The sequence below is a fragment of the Periplaneta americana genome, chromosome 8 (assembly GCF_040183065.1).
Source record: "Periplaneta americana isolate PAMFEO1 chromosome 8, P.americana_PAMFEO1_priV1, whole genome shotgun sequence".
Lineage (NCBI taxonomy): Eukaryota > Metazoa > Arthropoda > Insecta > Blattodea > Blattidae > Periplaneta > Periplaneta americana.
The window spans coordinates 161,531,890-161,556,955 of record NC_091124.1 but is presented as its reverse complement, the minus strand read 5'-3'; the positions used below and the strand labels follow the sequence as shown (position 1 = coordinate 161,556,955).

Genomic DNA, 25,066 nt, shown 5'->3' with positions numbered 1-25,066 from the left:
CGTGCTTGCCGAACATAGCTGAAAGCAGCCGTGACTAGCACAGATGTATGCGATGAGTAGGACGTCTCCAAATCTGGCTCCCCTCGCACGTTCTACTTAAGTTTAAACACTCCGTTAACCAGCTATCTTATTGGTTGAATTGCTGTTGTCGTGGTTACCGGGGAGGAGAGTGATATAGTTGTCTCCGCTCTCCCGCTCTCGCTGCTAGATGTCGACTGTACAAATTACAGCCGCTATCTGTTATTTTTCGGTACGAATTATTTGTACTATCTAAGTATAGCGAGCGGACATCACCAACTGGACGTGGTAACTTACATCTTAGTCGTATTGAATAGTAAAATTAATATAAAAGGGAAAATGTCAGTCATTTGCTATAACTTGTCTATGATCTTACTTCAACTGGAATTAATACTGTCGTATTGTATTGTGGTAAAATATTAGGGGAGGCACGAAATCCCTTGTCTCCCCTGAAAACCCACCGCTGCTAGTAAGATTACAAATCGTAGGTTAATAAGGACTGGAAAGATGTAATGTAAATGTACATGTCATCTACTCACCTAATGGCGACACGGTGTGGATGGTGCCTTCCTCCCTCAGAGAGGCCGTCTCAGCTGGTTCTCCATCACCCTCCCCCTCTTCCTCTTCCAGGAGAGGAGGTGGCGGACATAATTCGTAGCCCCATCTCTGACGAAAAGCTTTCGCACCTCCATCAAGGCGGACGCGCGGCAGATCCACGAACAGAGCGTCGCCAATCTGTGCAGGGAACAACACTGGTTCAATTTTTTTATTTGGTTATTTTGCGACGCTGTATCAACATCTTAGGTTATCTAGCGTCTGAATGATATGAAGGTGATAATGCCGATGAAGTGAATCCAGGGTCCAGCACCGAAAGTTACCCAGCATTTGCTCGTATTGGGTTGAGGGAAAACCCCGGAAAAAACCTCAACCAGATAACTTGCCCCGACCGGGATTCGAACCCGGGCCACCTGGTTTCGCGGCCAGACGCGCTGACCGACACTGGTTCAATGTGCACTGGTTGTTACAAGGGCAGTCTGCATGCAACAACAAGCCAAGACTCGAAGCTATCGCGAATTTTCAGTGATATATAGAGAACAACAACATCGTGGGACTGTTTTTTTATTTCTTTCTGTCATTACTTATAATAATAACGTCTATGACATTTAAAATACAAATTACGTAAAAATTTGCAATCAAAATATACGCCAACTTTCCTTCAGAAATAACATCAGCCAGAGTTGCCCTCTTGATGTTTCCAGAACACGTGTTTTTTTTAAACATGTGCTTTTACTTATGTTTACTTGGTAACCAACTCTGCAGATAAATTTATTCCCTTCTATTTTTCAATCTTTTTCCAGGGTTTAGCTTTTCTTCCTGTCATTACAGGCTATTTCTCAGGAAAACGGTAACACTTGGTCTGGCTGTGCTATAATGAAAGTTATTATGTTTAATATTTTAAAATTATTTATAATTATAGAAAACGTGTACGTAAACATTGAATTCAAAAGCAAACTTACTAGGCACTTGGCCAGTAATTGAGACTCGTTCAGACATGGTTTCTTGTAAATAGTTCTCTTAATCTATCACAAAATATTTCAATATCCGGTAATTTCATTACTATAGATTTTTGTTATTGTAGGTTTAATTTGTAATTCAGTAAATACAAAAATATTCTTTGTTCTTAACTTCTATGATAAAATGTCTAGCTTTCAATAATCAGGTAATCTTGTCGTACTTTAATTTTTATTGTAATTGTAAATTTAATGTTACTGTAATTGTAATTTTATTGTTCATATTATTGTTGTAATCCCCTGGTAGAGGGGCAGAGAAGGCCTGACGGCCTTATCTCTACCAAGTTAAATAAATAAATACTAACTACTAAACATTATAATACATTCCTACAATGTTGGATTTCATTATACTGTACTATATTTTATTTGAAACTTAATATTATTATTATTATTATTATTATTATTATTATTATTATTATTTCTATTAGTAATATAAGTGACAGCAGAAATGCCTGTTCTCAGAAAAATAATAAAGAAATCCAGGTATGACAGAGTAGAAGTAACTTAATAGCAATAATATGAACAGAGAAAAATGTAATATTCAAGCAATATGTGACTGAGTCATAAAATGAAGAATAGAATGGAACGATCATATATCTAGAATGCTAGATGACAGAAAAGTAAGAATAGCGAGAGATTCTGTACCCGGAGGGAAGAGAAGTCCCGCCGCTCTGGGGAAAGATGGAAGGATCCTGTATGGAACAGGCTTTAAGCCTACAATAAGTCAGAAGAAGAAGAAATATAAATATTGTACAGTCACTTTGATATGAATCAATCAGGTAACTAAACTACGATTCAACTCACAAGCACGATCGCGAAATGGAAATAACACATTTTAATATATTTATTATAGGGTGCAGGTGTAGATAAAAGACTGTAACCGAGACAAAAATCCCGAACCAGAATACGACGAAATTTAATTTCACATAAAAGTACGTATTTTTGTAATATTTTTATGTAAATACAAATTTTAAATAATTTAGCTACAAATACATACATTGTTATTATTTTCTTTGTTATAATTTTCTAATTAAATCCAAAATCTCGTACGTACTACATACTGTATTAATGAAAACAATGTCAATGAATTTCTTCCTCAAATGTATTGAGTCGTAACTGAGAAGATAAAAACAGAGGAAGGAGCATTCCAGCCAAATATGCTTAAAATCGGTGCGACGGATATGACGTCAAACTACACCTTCTATGCCCCATAATCCTCCGCGAAATACCGCCAATCGCCAAATATTCAATTCCTACTATCGGTTTCGGTCATAGGTAAACAGTTTAGAATGGATGTGGAGGTAACAGGGGTATTAGCAGATTATTATATCAATGTACATTTTACTGTACATTTATTAAAAGTGTTATGGTTGTAATACTGGACTGAACACTTCATTTCCACATTCTTTCTTTTATCAAGAACGATGTTGGCACTCCTTCATATGTTAAAGCATAGAGGACATATCAACGGACATATTCTACAGTTGTGTCGAACAGAATATTAGCTTATTTATAAAAAATAATATCTGCCGAACTTGACTACACTTTTGATATATTCACAACAACACGAAACAATTTGTAATCGTAATAATATGAACAAAACAACTGATAAACACACCGGAAAAAAGAGATGAACTATGGGTAATTTTGACGGCCATACTAGTACACCTTTTTGGGTCCACCGTTTCAAGCTTATGGCCCAGGATTGGTCGTAACCTTGACTACACGTGCTGTCTCGCACTCTGGAAGGGGAATCCCTTATCTATGAAATGACGACTCAATAAATGCATTCGACTCTGTTCTCCAGTCAGATGCATTGGCTTGATTCATTCAGAGCATATGTGCATTACCGGTACATAAGTGAAGTGATTGGTGATATATGTTGCTGAATTAGTTGAATTTTTACAAATGACAGAAAAAATTCTATTCTGTCAAAAATGTGAGAAATCTGTAAATGCAGATAAGCGATCTCAAGTCTTGCAGCATTTAGCAGGTAATTAGTAGGGACGACACTTTGTCCCAGTTCACCACGAGGTTCGCTGGTACTGGTGTATAGAGTACCTGTGTTTACTAGTTGATAGGAGCAGTCCAGCGACAGCACGCGACTGTTTGCTGGTATAGATCGGCGGAACAAAAATGCAACGTTTCTACAGGTTACCACTGCCATATAATAATATGTATGCGCGTAGCATATACCTTGATTAGTTACATCTTTACAATATTACTTACACATATTTACAACAACGACGAGTTAGTCAAATTACACACAAGTATTTGCAACGTACATTATTCTGATACAAACTGTAGTCCGTTACAATATACTGTATAAGAATGTCCATTTTTAAGTGTGAAAAAGAGAAATTCCTTCTGTTTTGACTAAAAATATGCTTGTACTGCGAGAAAGTTCGCTCAACATCGCACAATGTTATATACACAGGTGCATCTCAAAAATATTAACAATAGTTGAACTTTTTACTTTTTCTAGCATTTCCAATATCAACAAAAAATTTTTCCTGGTTCATTGGAGAACGTCACTCCTACAACAACGTGAACTACTTATCGTCCCACAGCATCCGATGTCTCATCTATAAATACAAACATTTTGATACTACCTATAGCTGTTCGAATGGATTCAGAGTTTTTTTCATATACAGATGATAAGTAGGTTGTAGGCATTGATGTTATACTAGGCAGTTTTCTAGACGTGTATTTTTCCATAAACCGCTGAAAATGTGGATTACTGGGCTTGCGTATTGGACTAGTCGCCGATACTATCATCTCGCATAAATCATTATAAAACTCAAAGTTTGTAAACCGAGCAGATGAGAGAAATAACGGCAAACATTCACTATGATTTTTCGTTTCACAATGCTTTTGCAAATCTTTACGAACGTTTACCTTTAGTTCTGTGTTGCACACTTACACTATGCACACACATAGGTTGCCTTTTCCTGTCACAGTACAGTACCTTCGAACCCATGGCCTCCGTGACGTCAATATAGGCAAGCAACAACCAACCTAAAATCCGTCCACGCTGGGTCCAAGTGTCGTCCCTGGTGATAAGCATAGAATGGCCACTTCAAGTGTAACCTCTAGTAAGTTCTTTTAGAAGAAACAGATTCCTTTTCACATACCTCATTTTCAAAAAGTTCTGAATATTACGCAGATTTATGTAAAACTTTTCTTTAATCTTTCTTTATATGAATTGAAAAGTCCAGAGTTTAGAAAGTTTCTTACAAAATACACAATTGAACTCCAGAAGAATCAACATTAAGTTTCTGCGTGTTACGAAGAAATGATAGGAATGAGGGGTGGGGAAGGGTAAGCATGGACGAATCACCGCGGACTCTAGCAGTAGGAAAAGTGGGAAACGTTGTGGTAGGTGTGCTAGAAAATAATGAAATAGTTTCCAAACGGTGTTTTCTATTAGCACGTAGAGAAATATCATGTAACGATGGCTCGCTTATTCAATGAATCTCTGCAGTTGTTATGGCCAAATGGGGTCAAATTTGATAATGCTTTACTTATGATGTTCCGGATCAGAAGAAAGCAGGAGAAGGTCTTTCTGTTAGCTTCCCAAACATGACACACGTAACTTGTATAGTATATGGTTTACACAGAATATGAGATCATGTATGTATACCTTATATTCTGAAGTAAACAAATTAATTTCAAAAGGCAAAAAAGTGTTCGTGAGAACCCCAACAAGAATTGATTTGTTCAAAGCGAAAAATACAGATCTTGCAGTTCCACCTTGACTCACAGTTACTCGTTGTGGGGAATGGTTAGAAGCAGTAGTGTATTATTCAGATAATTCTGAAAATTTAAATCAGTGATAGATGAACTAAAATATGGTTGACGCTTTATCAATTGAAATTCTTCAGAGCTTACTTAAGAACAGTTCTTTAAATATAAATTATCTTACATATCTGGAAATCTGAGTTTTTTGTGTCACTCTATAAGAAATTAGAAACATCAACCAATTGTTGACTGAGACAATTAATGACGTGCATGGCATTAAGAAAAAAAAAATCCATTCAAACATCGCAAAGTAAAACCGATGGAACAGAAATTTAAAAGTGTATTTGAAAATACACTATGTGTAAAGTTGCCAAAGTTTTAGAAGGGTAAGAAAGCGTTGGTAAAACTGAGAGTTTGTGTGTCAGTGACATTCTTTAATGAAATAAGCAAGACTAACTTCCTGTGACGTTGAACGGTCCTTCCCCGGGTAACGTGCATTGTTCCGAGACAACCGATATCAGTTGTTGATGGAAAAGTGTAACAGCAAGCTATTTGAACCCGCCACTGTCTCAACGTGATTAGCGAGTGATTTTTTATAATACTTACTTAAAATGTTGTAATATTTAAACAAAATATTTTTACCATTTTTATATATCTTTTCCATTTTTTACTAAATAAGAAAGTAAATTTTTTCAAGTTTTTAGAACATAAAAATCGGTACCCTTATAATAATAATAATAATAATAATAATAATAATAATAATAATAATAATAATAATAATAATAATAATAATAATAATAATAATGAAAAATCAAGTACACAGATTCGAACTTCTACATAACACATAAGTTCACTATATTACGATCTTCGCAAGTAAATTGCCACTGGTGGGCCTACATAACACTGATCTACAAACAAGAAGTCTGCTACTGAGGAAATTTCAAATATTCTATACTGAAATTGGTGCGCTGATTCCAGATCTGTAATCCGATTTATCATAGCACATCAGGGTTTTGAGTTATGGGACTGTAACATTAATTCTAAATCTTACTATTCAGTACATACCTAAAGTCAGCGATATAAATTGAGCTTAGTTTATATATTCTTTGTAAATTGTTATATTATATTATTTTAAATACATTTATAAGAAGTTATAGACCACCTCTGTGGTGTAGGGGTCAGCATGCTGGTCTCTTACGCAGATAGCCCGAGTTCGATTCCCGGTTGGGTTGAATTTCCTGGTTGAGGTTTTTAAGGGTTTTCCTCATCCGTAAAGCAAATGCCAGGAAATTCGGGCCACAACATCCCTGAAAATCACCGACCTCATACATCACCGAAATCATATTCATAACAAATCAGTAATAGAGAGAAAGACAGTCTTGCAGCTTTCCCAATAACGGGACTGCTTCATTGGACAAAGTATAACAAACACACAGAGTGAAAACAAAAACAGACCACAAAAGAGAATGTGGAGAACGAACAAAAAAAAAAAAGGGAAATTAAGTACAGATAATAGCATACACATAACAGACCTAAACATAGTAAACAAATAGATTAGACGTTCAAACAAAAGTTCTTCCTTCTTAGGAAACAAAGTACAGGTCGTATTTTAAAATGGCAAATGATCCTCTGATAGCAGTAGGGAAAAATCACGAATGAAGTCGTTGTTCAGCTGGAACTTCTTGCAGAAACTGACAAAGAGGCGAGGTATTGTGTCCCTAGCGTCAACCATTAGCCCAACTACTTCAATGGAGGTGAGGTGATATTTCTCCAAATAGAATGGAACTGTGCGCTCATAAATCCTGCATTTTTCTGCGTGGACTTCAGCGGGCTGTTGATCCTGTGCCTCGAACCTGACTGTCGGGTCGATAATGTAGGCGGATGTAGAGCCTGATGTAATGGCAAGCATGTCAATTCGCCGACAGGATCCCTCTTGAGAGATGCCATGGACAGTCGCCATCTAGTTCACAACAATAGAACCAGTCTCAAAAATGGTACACAGGCCTTCGGATTTCAACCAAAGATTAACTCGCAATATGACCAAAGGTGTTAAAGCGAGTATAAATAAACAGCGTGAAAAAAAAAGAAGTTATACACTTATTATATGTGGTAAGCACTAAAAACTCTGTTGAAAGTGCTTTAGACCTTTGCTTTTCCGCTTATGTTGGCATGTGGTTGATCGCTATAGGAACCAGCAGAAATTGACCCTGGTACCTGGATTCCATCGTTGATATGTCCTGATGGAACCTTTCACCATGTTCGCCGAGATTTGATGGAAAAAAGTCAAGGTGTGAATGAAGAAAGTGCATTTTTAAAGACATGTGACAACCTAGATTCTGAAATGCTCTAAGCATGTTATACACTAGCTCAGCATAATTATCACCTCTATAATTTCCTAAAAACCTAGTTGACTCTAATAGAAATGTGTCCTAAGCTTCAAGTTCAAGAGCACTCAATTTTGACTTGAACGTAGTGTCATACATCACAATTAAAATTTTAAAATGTTATTACTTTAAAATCGTGACGTGATAGAAAAAAACGGTCCTCAGATCTGTAATCAGCACACTCAAATTAGGGTTGGTACACTTGTTTTTGTTCAGAAGCAAAATCACTGTAGACCAGTGTAATCAAGTAAATATCACACGCATCTTTACGAAACTAATTTCTGAATAAAATCTATGACTATGCCACGGAGTTTTCGAATATAATTTAAACTATAAAATTTAATACAAATTTCATTAAAATATCACGCAACCACTGTCATTGCTATCTGTCAATATTTAATAATTTTAAAAATGCTACAGTACAAATATTTCATTCCAGGCTCACACTTTTCACCTTGTATTTGGAGTGAAGCACGGTTATCTTGCAATAATATCGCTTTCACTAGCACAGCAATATCTGTTGTATAGCAGCCTTGTTTTGTCTGTGTTGGCTTGTTGGGATTCTCTCTACTGCTGTGGAATATTTCAATATTGTCGGGTTTCCTAAAACCACAATTTCAATCATAAGTTTTCCTTCCTGTAATAGGAAGCCTATGAAGAGATTGGAACTGGTATACATTCCTGTAGACATCTCGTGTTCTCCGACTGAAATAGAGGACGGTTGTACAGTGTGAAGCAATGAATAGAACAGAAAATCTTGTAGGCAGAGGGGCGAGAGAAGGTGGAAGAGAGGTAGAGGGTGAGAGAAAGAGAAAGGAATATCACAGAGGTATCATGTTCCGAGTGTATAACCTTCGCTTGTTTCGTTAGCATTTTTTTTTTCGGCAGCCCGTCCACTATGTAGCGTCGGATACGCTGTCGTCAATTCACTGCCTGCTGGATCGCATCTTATGGCTGTGTAACTGCCTGCTCATTCCTCTTTCTTAGCATTGAGTTTCGCGTGGAGCATTATTGTCCAGTTTCGACGCTAGAGTGCAGCAAGTAACTGCCGTTGGTCTGGCTGTGCTAAGTGTGAAGAGTAAATTATAATTTTTAATTTGAAATCTTATAAGTAATTAATGCATGTAAATAATTGTTTATTAATTATATGGTTTTTTCTTTAAAATATATTGGAAGTAAGAAATACTCGAGTTAAAATACATTTAATTTAATGTTTTCTAAACAAGATTTTTTGTAGGAGATATAAAACTTGTTTTCCTAAACTTGACGATATTAATTATAATACTTTATGTAACCACGAAAGTCTTAGTTACCAGTCTATCGTGGTCTGGAGTGAACAAGGCTCTGAAATCAGCTACAAGGATCGGTCCGGTTTCTTTTACCACTACTGTAATTTCATATGGGTCTATAACACTTAGAGCATTATGCATTATCGATTCAACCCTAATTTTACTTGATTCGGTCAATTTGGATCAAAGTTATTGTGGAACATCGCACAAATACATGTTCCACTATAACTTTGGTCCAAATTTACCGAATCAAGTAAATTAGGACTGAATCGATAATGTGTAACTTCCCAAGTGTTTTAAGCCCAGATACATTATTGTAGCTCCATTAGATCTCAAGATACAGAATGAGTCAGGAAGAAAGATGTTGTGAGGGGTGATAATATTGGTGATTCTGAACAAAAAGGTTTAACAGACTCTGACATATAGCTGTTTGAAAAACACGGGCGTCAGTCTCATGTCCTTCATCAGCACTCAAATGCGGATGCAACCAAACCGACATCAGGTTGTAGTAGGACCAATGAAACGTATCCTGGGCGTTGGATCGGTCGCGTTGGAGTAATTCCTTGGCTACCGAGGTCACCCGACCATACTACATTGGATTACTATGTATGGGATTTGCTTAAGAGCGAAGTCTACAAACACAAAGTGAAAATAAGGGAGGTACTTCTCGCTCGCATTTTACATGCTTGTCTTTATGTAAAGGGTCTGAATCAGCTCAGATCTACAACAAAGCTGCTGTCTACCAGAGCTGCAACGTGCATTGAAATTAATGATGGACTTTTTGAACAAGTTCTGTAAAGAAACTTACACAATTAAACAGAACATAACGTAAAAATGTTTCCATTTACTATCACCTGCACTTTTCTCGTTCCTCATTGTTTCCATTAGTTTTGACTGAAACCGTTAATAACAGGACATATGTTCATATAAACTTTTTTGTTCAGAATCACCAATATCGTCATCCTTCAAACCTTCCTGACTAACCCTGTATTTCTATTTTAATACATAGATTATTGGGCCAGTGCCGTAAAATATTACCATGCCAAGTAAAACGTCATGACGGTATAACTTTGCCATATAGCTAATATTACGAAACGATTTGTTGTTCCATAATATTTAATACAATACTGTTGCCATAGAAATCCCTCTCTTCATAGACCATGGTATGAAACTGCCCATAATTACAAATTTGATATGTTATTTCTTTATTAATTGTTTTATAATGCTGACATGCAAAAAAGGGACTTAAATATGTTTGTAATGTTGTACAGTTATTGAACTTGTCAAAATGAGGAAACTCGCTTCACTCGTTTCCTAAACATTGATTCATGCCATAAAGAATAACAATATAAATTTGTTTCACAATATACTATTATAATATAATATAATCCCAAAGTTTATTTTATTTAGTCCCATTTAATTACATAATACAAAAGGTTGGATAAAAAGTAATGGCAACACTTCGATAATTCTCACATGGCTTTATTCACAAGGGTACAACATGTCCGTACCTTCAATATAGTTGCCCCCCCTTATTTATCACCTTTTGCCAAATGTTTGGAAGGCGTCGTACACTATCAGCGCGTCCATGTTTGTTGATGTTCCGTATTGACTGCTCTATAGCACGGATAAGTTCATCTCTGGTTTTGCACCGGGTCCTTTACAGTTGTTCTTTCACTTTGGCGAAGAGATCGTAATCGCATGGACTCATATCGGGTGAGTACGGTGGATGTTACAGAATCTCCCATTTCCAGCGGCGCAAGAGGTCCTTGACAGCAGCAGAGGTGTGACTCCTTGCATTGTCATGAAGAATGATGGGGTTTTGTACCACCAAGTGTCGTCGTTTTCTCCTGAGCGCTGGACGAAGGTGGTGGTGCTTCACGCAGTCCCTGAAAACATTCTTGTGCACTACGACTTCGTGCCACATCAATTTTGATGCAGGAACGTTGCTCTAGTTCTGTAAACATGATCTTAGGGCACTCGCACTATCCTTATGGAAGTCAACGTTTTACACACTGCAGTAGATTGACAGAGTACTGTCGCCGCTGGCTGCACTAACTCATCTAACAGTCCTTGATCATGTCCGCACAGCTGGCAGCTCTCGAACGCACCATCGTCATGAGACAGTAGTGTTGCCATAACTTTTTATCCAACCCTTGTATGAATACGGTGAAAGCTCCTTTACATAATTTTAATAAAATTGTTATACATTTTTATATAAAAGGTCAAGAATTTCTAATAATTCGGGATACACATGATTAATACCTTTTTGACCAGTGAGACACATGTGAGATCAGTATCTGATTCAAATTGTATAGACTACACAATGTGTCTAACATTCGAAAAAGAAAAGTGTGGGATGTCGTGGCTCCTGTTGTGAGTTTAGAGTACAATGTTGACTGTGTCTTATCCTTTAAATAAAAGTAATAAGATATGAATAAATTATGTTTCATGCTAAGAGGTTATTTTTAGTTTTCATAATTGAAGATTTTAAATAGGCTCTATGTTATATCCTATTCCATTTTGAAGTTAATATTTCTGAATAGTTATTGATTCTGTTGTAGGCCTAACTATCGTCACCATCCTTCCAGTATTTACTCACATTATCTGCGTACCGTCACCTCCTTTTATGCTCTAGTTCCTTGAAAGTCCTTCGACATTCGGCCGCCTTTGAACTGACGTCTAATTACAGGCATGATAATCACGATCTATTTGCACATATACGTTGTCAATTATGCTTCTTAAATGTAAATGTGTTGCCCCTCATAATTAACAGATGCGATAATAACAAAGAATACACCTCTAATTTATAAGGAACTGACATAATAGATATGAAATATTTTCGTTAAGAACTGCTTGGTTATTGACACGTTCATATACAGCAGATAGAAACCTTCCTGAACTATTAGTGTTGCAGAGCGAAAAGTTCTATTTCTGAGTTATAGTGCCTGTAAGGCGAAATTTATATACCCGATGATAGAAACATATGAGAATAACTACCAGCAAAATGTATAATTTGAGAGAGATTTTGGCCCAAAAATGTTGTGTGCATGCATCACGGTTAGGCAGGAACACTGTTCTGTTGAATGAATGAATGAATGAATGAATGAAGCCACTGTGTCCCATGAAGGGCTAGGAGCTCCTACAGGAGGGGAAGCTCGGTTGGTGTGGTTCACACGATGAGCTATTTCACGTGAACAATATTTACATTCACATTCACTATGTGAGATACACTAGAGTTTGTCAAATTTTAGTTCTATGTGAGTTTGTTCACTATCTGTCTCCACTCGTTCCTGTTGCGGGCGATGGTTGACCAGTTCACTCCCAGTTGCTGCTTGAATGTATCTGCCGATCTTCTTCTTGGCCTGCCTTGTGTTCTCCTTCCTATGTACGGGTCCCACATGGTGGTTTCTCGCGCCCATCTGCCTTGTTGCTGCCTTGCTTCATGACCACCCCAGTTCCACTTCGTTATGAGGGCTTTTTCTGTGATGTTCTCAGAAGCTGTAATTTTCTGTAGTGCCGTGTTGGAGACCTTGTCTTTCAGTGAAACGCCAACTATCTCCCTCTCCATTTTCCTTTGGCATATTTCGATGTTCATCTTTTGCCTCTCTGTGAGGGCCCAGGTCTGGCAACCGTATGTTAGCACCGGGAATACACAGGAGTTAAGACCCTCTAGTCTGAGTCTGCGGTTTATGGACCTGTCGAGGAGTATAAACTTTAGCGCCCAGAAGGCTTTCCAGGATTGTGTTATTCTCCTTTGTATTTCTTTCTCCATCCCTTGGTTTAGTGAGACGGTCTGCCCTAGGTAGATGTAATCGTCCTCGTGTTCTATCTCTGTTCCTAGTACTGAACACTGCCACTGTTCTGTTATGTGTTATAAATCTACGACACGGCCTTCTCACTTCCACTTCCTTTACAAAGAAAGACAGGCTACGGATTATCGCTCTTAAAAGCCCGTCATTGAATGGAACGTAAATCATGTTACATAGGCTAAATGTCAAGCGCTGTAACCAGTAATCCGTTCCATAGTCGTACAGGAAGCAACTTTTTGGCGAAAAAGGTGTATCTTATCTCTCTATCTTCACTACTTGCTGTACAAGCAAGGGTAATATATTCTGGAAGGATTTCCCTAATCCATACAATCTCACCCTGCCTCTACTCGCTCCTGTATAATTCAATAATAAAACTTGTGAGAAATCTCGCACGCGGCTGCAAAGCTTCTTTCAGATCGACGGTGAATGCCTTAATGTCTTCAGCGTCATTTTATTTTTTCAGAACGCCGCAAGCTTCGTTTTACAACTACAGGATGGACTATTTACTAAGAAAGGAAGGCTTTCGCTTTCGTTTAAAACAGCGTAACATCTTAAGATTTTGTTTCAGGAATCAATCGTTCTCTCTACTGTATTTTACGCAGTTTTAAATTACGAGTACAACTATTCTATTCTCGATAAATAGAGTATAATTTTGGTCCAGCCTTAGCTTAGACAGCTGAAAATATCAGAACGAAAAGACCAGGGTTCGATGTCTGGATGTTTCTGTGCTGTTTACAGTGGACAGAATGGACGTGGAGATTTATTTCCAGTCCTTCATTTTATCTTGCCACTGACATTGAACATTCATTCATTCATACATAGTGTTCTGCCCAAGGGCAGGTCTTTCACTGCAAACCCAGCATTCACCAGTCTTTCCTATTTTCTGCCTTCCTCTTAGTCTCCGAATATGATATTTTCATGTCGTCTATCATCTGATATCTTCTTCTGCCCCGAACTCTTCTCCCGTTCACCATTCCTTCCAGTGCATCCTTCAGTAGGCAGTTTCTTCTCAGCCAGTGACCCAGTCAACTCCTTTTCCTCTTTCTGATCAGTTTCAGCATCATTCTTTCTTCACTCACTCTATCCAACACAGCTTCGTTCTGTCTGTCCATTTCACACGCTTCATCCTTCTCCATATCCACATTTCAAATGCTTCTAGTCACTTTTCTTCACTTCGTCGTAATGTTCATGTTTCTGTCCCATACACTCCACACAAAGCACTTCACTAGTCTCTTCCTCAGTTCTTTCTCCGCAGAAGATGTTCCTTCTTATATTAAAAGCTTCCTTGGTCATTAATATTCTCCTTTTAACTTCTTAGCAGCAGCTCATGTTAATGTCTACTTTCATATCTCCGTATGACCATCTCTGAATAAGTTCTGAGTTCAAAAGGGTAGTTAAAAGTAAATGAAATTAGTCACAATCCATATTGCTTGATGATGACTCCTTTATTAAAGAAATCGGCGTTTGGACAATAATGATTGTGAGGTAGCGTAGCTCAGTGGTCAGAGCGCTTGGTACGTAGAACCAAGGATCCGGGTTCGATCCCCGACGCCGGAGCGAATTTTTGTCCTCAAATATTAATTTGTCAATATTACAGATATTATTCTGCAGGACAAATTAATAAATCTGTAATATTCCGTATTTAAGTTAAATTACAATTAGCTAATTAATGGATTAGTAACATGTTCGGGTCGGCCTGAGTGGCGCAGTCGGTACAGTGCTGGCCCGAGGTTGCGTGTTCGATCCCGACCCAGGTCGATGGCATTTAAGTGTGCTTAAATTCGATAGGCTCATCTCAGTTGATTTACTGGTATGTAAAGGAATTCCTGCGGGACAAAATTCCGGCACACCTGCGACGCTGATATAATCTCGGCAGTTGCGAGCGTCGTTAAATAAATTCATAATTTAATTTTAACATTTTGGTGAATCGGCCCTAATTCTATCCAAACTGACAATGAATCTGACATTAAAATATTTTGAACGTGATAATGTTTTCTTGTAATATTTTGTTCCACGATAATTTGAAGTCAGTATATGCTGTAAGACCAATCAATAATGAGAATTTTTTACATCAGTTTAATTTTTTAACCTTATGGTATATGACACTAATGCGTAGATTTTTGCACTTTCCACCATGTTAATTGTCATTACAGGATAAGAAATAAGAGGCTTGGGGAGCGTTGATCTAGGTAGGTCGAATGAAGGATCAATTTACCATCCATTAACTTGCTACTTTTCATAATACAGTAGTTAAATATTCGTTAATTGTTAGGTAATGTAATATAGCAAGTATACAGGGCTTGTTTAAACTACTATAAATTTCTACTTTGTTTTTAATTATTACATAGGCTTACTTAGGCCTAGATTTTCCCCTGATCACGATTGCACCTATCATGTAAAGTTGGTCGTGTCTGGAAAGTATAAAACAACATCACTGGCACGTTTTTCAGTTGATTGGTCTAGCCGAACATAAAGAACAAAAGGAATACTACGTGAATCTTCCACGTTTTGAGTAATGCGATGCTGATGATGAAACCAATAGGCTATAGAATATATCAGATAAATTCCTTAGAAAGAATCCAGTATAGGGCAGCTAAATTTGTTAAAGGTAAAAGAGAAGATGGAAACGATACGATAAAAGAACTTAAATGGGAAACTTTGGAAAGCAGACGTAGGAAAACTAAAATAACATCATTGTCAGAAATAACATCTAGGTCACAAAGCATGGGTAGACGTAACGGCTCAGTTAGAAAAGTCAACGTACTATGGTAGGAACGATCATGAGTTTAAAATCAAATGTAGGAAGCAGAAAACGGATGTAGGTAAATTCTCATTTTTAAATAGAACTATAAATGATTGGAATGACCTACCTGCAGCGGTCTTTGAGGGCTGCCCTTCCTTAAGGAGATTCAAGAATAATTTAAAAAGTTGTGTATAAAGTGTAAATTAAAATTAAGGTGACATTTAATTTTATATTTTAGGTGACATATATTTATTTAGCCTGACGAGTTACTCCCTTGGTTTGAATTGTAAATTATTTAAAAATAGCGTGTAAGAGGGCCTTAGACTAGAAATGTTTAGCTTAAATGTAGTTCTGTTTATAAGTATGCATAAGGATGTAATTATTTGACTTATTTGAACTGTTGTATCAGTGAAGCGAGGTGAGTCAGTGAAGTTATGGTTTTACAGTGCAGTGAATAGTTCCGATCAGTGATAATTATAGTGTCAATGAAATTTGTTCTATAGTGTCAATGAAATGTGTTATAGAGTGTCAGTGAATGTGTTACAAAGTGTCAGTGAAATGCGTCATAGTGCCACTACAGTGAGTGAGATGAGAGTAAAGTGAAAGATTATTATGAGTACCAATGTGAAACTTATGTAGGACCTATACATATGTAGGTTGTATTATAAAATTAGGTTCACTTATTAATTAGGTTATTTTATGTATTATTATTAATTGTAATTATTGTGTTAAATTGTATTGTGTATATAATTGTATTATGTATTGTAATTTTATTGTGTGTTGTTTATATTGTGTATACCACTGCCACCGGGTGCTTGCCCACTTGCAGTGTAAATAAATACATACATATACTTCCGAAATGTTATGAAAAAGGCGATATAAAATATGGTTGAAAATTATCAATTTCTCTTCACAATATAATATAGTGCATCAAATCTCATGCCGTACTGCGTTTAGCCTAAAATCACACATGAACTTCGCCATTTAGGGGAGAGATGGATAGTATCGGACATCGGGTAATATCGGACAGTGCGTTCTTTCATCTACCACCGAATGGTAGTACCTGAATGACATGGTTACGTTTCTGTATACGACATCACAGAAACGTAACCATGTCATTCAAGTACTATCATCTGGTGGTAGATGAAAGAAACTCACTGTCCGATATTACCCGATGTCCGATACTACCCAACTTTCCCCTACTTTTTCTAAACTTTTCATGGTTTTTCATGTCACGACGCTAGAGGCTACTTAAAGTGTATAATGTATGCCTTCTATAGACCATCTGACGATAAATATACTTGTAGTACCTGTAAGGCACGAATATCCCTTTGCATGATAATGTTTCACTTCCTTTTCCTCCTAGATGTAGGTCAAATACAACCACGCACGACTGAAGGGCTGACAGCTCGCGTATTTTCTCTTACACACTGAAAATCAATAAGACGCGGAAAAGAGAAAGAGAACGACTGACGGAACGCCGTCTATAGCAGGCAACTTCTTCGACAATGGTGTGAAGCACATAGTCTAATCACGTGCATTCAGGCTCGCCATGTATAAAGACCGTTCATTGTCTTCAAGAATGCGGTTCGTGGCATTCTTCACCGAAGAAATTAAACTTGCTCTGCGAGGACAATGACTATGACGTCACATGACGTAATTCAAGTACGACATTTTAATGATGTCATCTTCACGTTATGTACGGCTAGCAGCACATCTTCTAATGTGATGTAACAGTATATCTCAATGAGGCTCCGTTCACAAGCTGCAAAGCAAATGCGTCACAGCGGTGGTAACGATGGCAGTAGGAGGAATCCTACTTGTTGTCTGATGTACTATCAATGGTTACTTCTGGCATTGAACAGATTAATATATTGTACATTTTTAATTAATGACAGCATACTCTTATATAATCAAATCTGGTCCCAGTTGAGTATTAATCTGCAACTGATATCAACAGAAAAGAATCTCGTGAAACTTTATTTCTATTGATATCTTTTAAATTAAAAAGTAACATAATGGGAAAAACTGATGCCAAAGCAATACACTATAAATAATACGAAACTCTGGCCAACTGTATTCATGCCTTCTGATGAAAACAGTATTATTTATTTTTCGTGTTAGGACGAATATATGTACACAGATTAAATAATAGAAATGAAACATTTATGGTTACAGACGGTTAATAAAGCAACTAACGTCAAGAAATATTTTAAAATATGTAAATTAATAGCTAAATCGAGAATATAACATAAGCCGAAGAAACATGTCGGAAGAATGTCAGTTAACCACATTCCGAAATTAGTAACGGAATGTAACATTTAGTCAGCACCAATTGATTCGCTACTACCACCCCCGCCGCCGCCAATAATAATAATAATAATAATAATAATAATAATAATAATAATAATAATAATACTATGCGGAGAGAAAAACACAAAGAAATGATTTTCCGTTAAGTTTCGTAAGACAATCTTCACAGAATAAAAATATGTTTCTACCCATATGTCTTGATATATATTCTGTATTTATAACAGTAATGATAATAATAATAATAATAATAATAATAATAATAATAATAATAATAATAATAATAATAATAATACTATGCGGAGAGAAAAACACAAAGAAATGATTTTCCGTTAAGTTTCGTAAGACAATCTTCATAGAATAAAAATATGTTTCTACCCATATGTCTTGATATATATTCTGTATTTATAACAGTAATGATAATAATAATAATAATAATAATAATAATAATAATAATAATAATAATAATACTATGCGGAGAGAAAAACACAAAGAAATGATTTTCCGTTAAGTTTCGTAAGACAATCTTCATAGAATAAAAATATGTTTCTACCCATATGTCTTGATATATATTCTGTATTTATAACAGTAATGATAATAATAATAACAATAATAATAATAATAATAATAATAATAATAATACTATGCGGAAAGAAAAACACAAAGAAATGATTTTCCGTTAAGTTTCGTAAGACAATATTCACAGAATAAAAATATGTTTCTACCCATATGTCTTGATATATTATCTGTATTTATAACAGTAATAATAATACTAATAATAATAATAACAATAATAATAATAATAATAATAATAATAATAATACTTAATTTTTTCTGGCAGAGTTAAGCCCGCGAGGCCTTCTCTTTCACTCAACGATAAAAAAGAAATACATTATAATATGTTAATACAAACTAAAGTTATAATTATGTATACCTAAGAAAAAATCTAAACAGAAAAATATGCATAAGCCAGAGGATTATTGAACTTAAATACTTATTTAATGACAAATTAAATTATATGATTACTATGCAGCGCATTTTCGTTCCCAAACGTACAGAGGATCGAGTAGTTTCTTCTGGTAGCTACATCTATTACATCACGTGGATACGTAAGCAAGCAGGTACGCATGGGGTCATTAAATAATAATGATGTAATGTATTATAAATATGCTCCTGTAACATCATATGACGTAGAAATAACATTCTCTTAGTTTAAACATATTGTATGTGATGTTAGTAAAAGATTTGGATTTATAACCTCAGAATATATGTTTTCTTTCATTGCAACGGGATAGGTTTTGATAAAAGAATTATTTGGGTATATTGTGTAAAATATAAATATTTATAATTTGCATATTGATTTTTGTTCTTATTATTTTGTTCCTGTAACGTCATGTGACGTAGGAAGAACATTTTCTTAGCTTAAACACATTTTTACTGGCAGTTATAATAAAAGATATGAATTTCGTAATCTCAGAATATTTATGTTTTTGTTCACCGTAACGGAGTTGATTTCGTTAAATGCATTAATTGAATATATATTATATATATATATATATATATATATATATATATATATATATATATATATATATATATATATATATATATATATATATAGGGTATTTACAGTTAATGTGTATCATGTTTACTATTATGTTCTATAATATATATTTATATAATCATATATATTATATATCGCCATGGTCTAAAGTAGTGGTTCCCAAAGTAGGATCGCGTAGAGAGCTGAGGCGGTCGCGATATTAAAAAAAAAAAAAACAAAAAAAAAACGCCTTATTAAAACATGGATTTATTTTGTACTTAGAAACATAAAAATAAAAAATGATTAAAATAAAAGTAAAAAAAAACATGTTTCAGTAGTTGTAAAATAAAAAAATAATTAATGCGATAAATGTGTCTGTTTTTCAGAAAGTAGCGTCTCAAATCTTAATCACGTATTCAATACACATGGTGATACTATTTTCAAGTTCAAAAAGATTTCTCGCTTTTGTTTTGATGACTATCATAGTAAGAAGGAATTGTTTTGCATGAATACGAGGTTACAAATATTATAAAAAAATTAATAACTTCTTTTACAATCTTGGGGTATTCTTTTTGTTCAGAACTGGTCTAAACTCTACAAAAAAAATTCCATTAGCAGATACATATTTCAATGTATTTTTCCATATTTTTTATTCAAGTCAGTTGAACGCAACTGTCTAAAACCGAATTCATATTCATCTGTGACTGTCGTAATTGTTTGACTTCCTTCCAGAAAATACTCAAAAAGCCGTTGTTTAAAATCATACTGTGGGTGGTATCCATTGATTTTGAGTAAATTATAGTCGTTTGGAATTTTACAGGGATTTTATTTTTCGAATGGGCTGGCCACACGTTATCCCCGTACTGGTTTGATGATCGTTCGCCTCTGCTGAGGCACGTAGGTGTGAGGTCAGCGTCAGCTGGTCAACTTTGGCCCTTCATGGGCTGTCTTGCCACGAATTATTATGCTGTATTACATATACCCAAGCATAGATATGCAACATGTTGCGTCGTTTAAAGTAACTGACTACTACAGGGACATCATTTTATTTTTACTAACATTTTTAATATTAACCTGTCTATACCTTTAGAGAACCGGAAACACCGCTTGCTCCCCCCTCCAAGACTGGAGTTCGATGATACTGGCGTAAAACACAAATCACTCTACTAGGTATAGGATGGAAGAAAAGTAGTTCATCCATTTACGTAAACTAGAAATATCGCGATTTTGAGTTTGATCATTTTCATTAGGCTTTTCTTTAATCAAAGTACAGTACTGTATTAAGAATAAGTGTTTTTACTCACGAAGTGAGTTATCCATGCGAACGTATTCATTATGCAGTGTATACTGTCTACAGCACAGTAGCGTACAATATAGAGAAAGAAGTTAAATTGAAAAATAATCATAATATGGATATTTAAACACAATTTTCAAAATGGTGGCCGTTCATTTCGATACAGGCTTCAGTTCTTTTGTGCATATTATCGCACTATAGACTATTGCATCTAATTTCAATTGCCAGTTTCGTCCTTCGTACTAGTAACTCATGTTGAAATAATTCTGTACCTACTCTACGTACTGTGAATTCTATCTTCACTTCTGCCCGACCCGAAAATATAAAATTACTCAGACATGCTATCTACTGTCCGTCCAAGTGGTTATGCCGCAGGATAGTAGAAAGGGAGGAAATCACGTGACAGTTAATTACTTAACGAGGCCCTTTTATTTAAGTTAAATTAAACAGCTGTATAATATTACGTAAACGTCCAATTCCTAAGAGAAATTAATGTTTTCAGAAAAGAGCTAAGACAGCCCAGCTTTTACAGAGGGGCGAGCAGAAGCAGGTGGGGGAAATCGGGATGCGACGTAGGCAAACGGACAGTACCTGTGCGAAAATATGATTCAATATTGAAAGCTCTTTCGTCACTGGAAAACGCGAACATATTTCTGGAACGTACTATACTCAGTAACTCAGTACTGCTTACTATCTGCGGTCTTGGTTCTGTGTGGAGTTGGAACTTCCTTAGTAGAACGGGTGGGAGTGAAGTACATTCAAAAACTCAGGTACAATAAAAATTGAAGTAAAAATAAAATGATGTCCCTGTATATTCCAAACAAGTATGTGCACGGTACTTGGAAGGGTTATATTTGAAGAGGATTAACGCGAAGAAAAGACAGAGTTTAAAACCGTGCATAAAGCAGCGCTGTTCGTGGAAATATAAGTTGTCTAATTTCGATTGCGGGAAAAATAATTATAAGATGGAAGCTATTTTCACAAATGCTGTTTATGATCATTTTGACGGATGTATCACGCCACGATATCTTTAGACGGCATATTTAGTATCTACTCTTGATAATTACTGAACATTAAAAGAAGAGGGCACTCAAAGGAGATGAACAGATAATTTATAATAATTCTTAATGACCGGATCGGATAACAATGATCACGAGCATGTTGCACATCGTTTTCGTCCACAATGAAAACTCTGACATTTTAAAGACGAGATAAGCAATATCGGAATCAAAGAACACCAAATAACCAACTCAAGCAGCAAATAACAAGAGAGGAAAAAAAATTTCACCGACGTGAAAAAGCGAGAAAACCAGATATAATGCTTCTTTTGCGTCCACTGCCAAGCATTCTTAGGTTTAACGTATATACGTATTGCAAATTTATAGTATCATGTTCACAACTTCAGAAGATAGGCCTATTCAACATTTTTGAGATGAGAAAACGCAAACAAAGAAGAAACACTAGAATTAAACGGTCATGAGGAACAAAAGACCATTCATCCATAACGGAGATACAGCTTCTTCCAGTCTTTGACCTGCGTCAATAAAAATACCCTCCCCTTCTCACGATCTCCAACTCCTCTCTTTGAGACTACTCAAAACTGTAATACATCTCTTCGGGCAATATCTTTATATTTTTAGACTTTATATGGATCGTAGAATCTTTCATCAAGGGATATTTAAGGAATTCTTTCTACTTCCATTGTAAGAATATGGCTTGCCACTCAAGCTTTCTATCTTATTAACAACCGTAACTTTTACATCCTCACATAATATTAGGCTATATATAGTAAACTAAATCGTTATCAGAAAAGCAGATTCAAGGTAATACTGGAAAATATTAAGCACTTATGGGGTTAAATTTTTAAGTTAAATTATAATACAGGTGCAGGAAACATAACAATTCTTAGAACATTAGGCTCTTAGACACAGGTTCAAATGAAAACGAAAAATCATGGCATTCCAAATGGCTCAAAAGCTGGGAATCAAACATCGTATTTCCGTCCACAAAGGGCAAGCTGGCAAGGACTGGTTTAATTCGTTCATGAGGCGCCATCCTGAAATTAGTATTAGGAAAGCGGAAGGTGTTTCTTTGAACAGAACTCAAGGAATGAGCAAGGACGAAGCGAGAAAGTATTTTCAACTGCTGGAAAAAATACTTCAAGAGGAAGACTTGCTGGAAAAGGCTAGTCATGTTTTTTTTAACATGGACGAAACAGGACTTTAACTGAACAACAAGCTTGGTTATGTTGTCGCAAAGAAGGGATTCTGACATCTGCAGAAAAAGGCGAAACCATATCGGTTCTTGCTTGTTGCAGTGCTGAGGGATATTTTTTCCCTCTCTTTTGCATATTCAAAGGAGTAAACAAGGAGAAAGAATTCGAAGATAGCATACCACCTGGTTCTACAGTTGTAATGTAAAAAAAAGTCAGCTTATGCCACGTCGGAAATATTTACGATATGGTTTCCTCCCAAGGAAACTCGCAGGAAAAGTATTAATTATTCTCGATGGACATTCTTCACATGTAAGCAACACAGAAATGCTAGTCTTCGCTATTGCCATTGACATAATCCTCTTGTGTCTGCGCAGTCATACGACTCATTACCTACAACCACTAGACGTAGTTTCTTCGAATCCTTAAAGTCTTGCTTTTATGAAGCCTGTTGCACGTTGATGGTGGCAAATGAAAACAGGATTCTAGGCAGACTACAATTTGGGTATCTTATGGCTAAAGCCTGGGGAAAAGTTGCAACCACGGGAAATGACATGTCTGGATTTAGAGCCACAGGGATATTCACATTCGACTCTTCTGCAGTTCCGGAACATGCATTCATCCTCTCTGGTCAAGCTGTTGGAGAAGGCCTAGACCAAAACAGTCGAAATGAAAAGGAGCCTTCTACATCTGCAAAGAATATGGAAGTGAGATCTGAAGGACCTTCTAATCTTGTGAGAGCTTCATTTTCTGTCAATCCTGTGGGTGATAACGACTACCAAAATGGTGGAGGCATGGAAGTAAAATAATGCAGGAAATTTCTCCTATTCCGACACTGCTAAAAGAAAACAGTCGGCAGCAGTTTTGATTTCTGAGGAAAACATGGCCAAAAACGTCTGAAATATCTGGAAAAAGGTCTAATTCAAAAGAGAGCTATAGCAAGCGTACCTGTTTCCAAACGTCAGCACAGAACTGACTCCGAGGATGAGGACGAACCTGAGCCCTTAATCATAGAAGATGAGGACGAAATGTGTGCTGAATGTGAGGAAATTTATGCTAAATCCACAAGCAAGTGCGACTGGATAAGGTGTTCGGAGTGCAAAAAGTGGATTCATGAAGAATGTACAATGAATGGTGACCGTTGTAATTTGTGTGGAAAGTTGTTTAAAAGGCAAAACAGAAAGAAGTGAGTGGGGCATTTCATCCTCAGAAGCGAGGTATCTCACTGGCACTGTCGGGAGAGTTGGCCGTTGCGTACTATTGTACTTTATTATAAACAAGCAGAAACAGACATTGTAATAGTAATGAACGTTACAAGAGCGGTATGTTGACGTTTTCATGGTCGAGGAAAAGATTGAAAAAGCGAAACGTAGTTGAGCTTTTTTAATTTCCGAGAACATGAAAACAAACATACCGCTCGTGTATCGTACATTATTTTGTGCGAAGATCGTTTATTACATACCTGAAAGACGAATTTCTAATTAGTTGCAATGAAATCTCCATGTTGGTTTCTGTTTAATGACGGCAACTTCGGAACACCAAAATATCTTTCTTCAACATTGTTGCTGTAAAATGTTTTCTGTGTTTACTATACTCCAGCAGGCCGTGATATACGTCTGTCCTTTTTTTCCCCCAGTCTATAAATGCGAACTTAAAACAAACGGTAAGGTTATGTAATGATTTATTTTTCATTTTAATATTTTAACAATATTATTTATATAACATATTGCAGTAATAACATCGGCATCTGGAATCTCGTTGATTTTTTCACGGCTTCCTTAATGTTACTTGTATCAGGAATGCAATAAGTTTCGTGGAGTAGTAGACTTTACTTAATTTTTGCAAATATTTAAAAACAATAATTAACATTGCAATTTAGGTGAAATTGCAGTGGTAAGTTTCCAATTTATAATTATTACTATGTTAAACGTCTCTAAAAATAATATGTTAAAAGCCTAAAGCAGTAAAATGAATGTCGCGCTTAAGCGGTAAGAAGAGGGAAATTGTTATGTGTGTTATGTTGGGAATACTGAATGTGGTATTTCACACTTACCGCGTATTGGTTCTGTGCGGAAAACAAGCAAATACGCACGATCTCGCACAAATGTTCTTTGACATGTTCTTAAGTGTGTTTTACAATTTCATTTGT

The 25,066-nt window shown here is 36.0% G+C and overlaps 1 protein-coding gene across 1 annotated transcript in view; it reads right to left on the bottom strand.

Moving 5' to 3' along the window:
* Positions 1-549: 549 nt before the first annotated feature.
* The window catches only part of LOC138704258 (uncharacterized), a 499,259-nt gene continuing 474,742 nt past the window's right edge, over positions 550-25,066 (bottom strand). The window contains exon 4 of the mRNA XM_069832131.1: positions 550-753. Coding sequence (XP_069688232.1) covers positions 550-753 — 204 coding nt within the window. The remainder of the gene's footprint in view (positions 754-25,066) is intronic.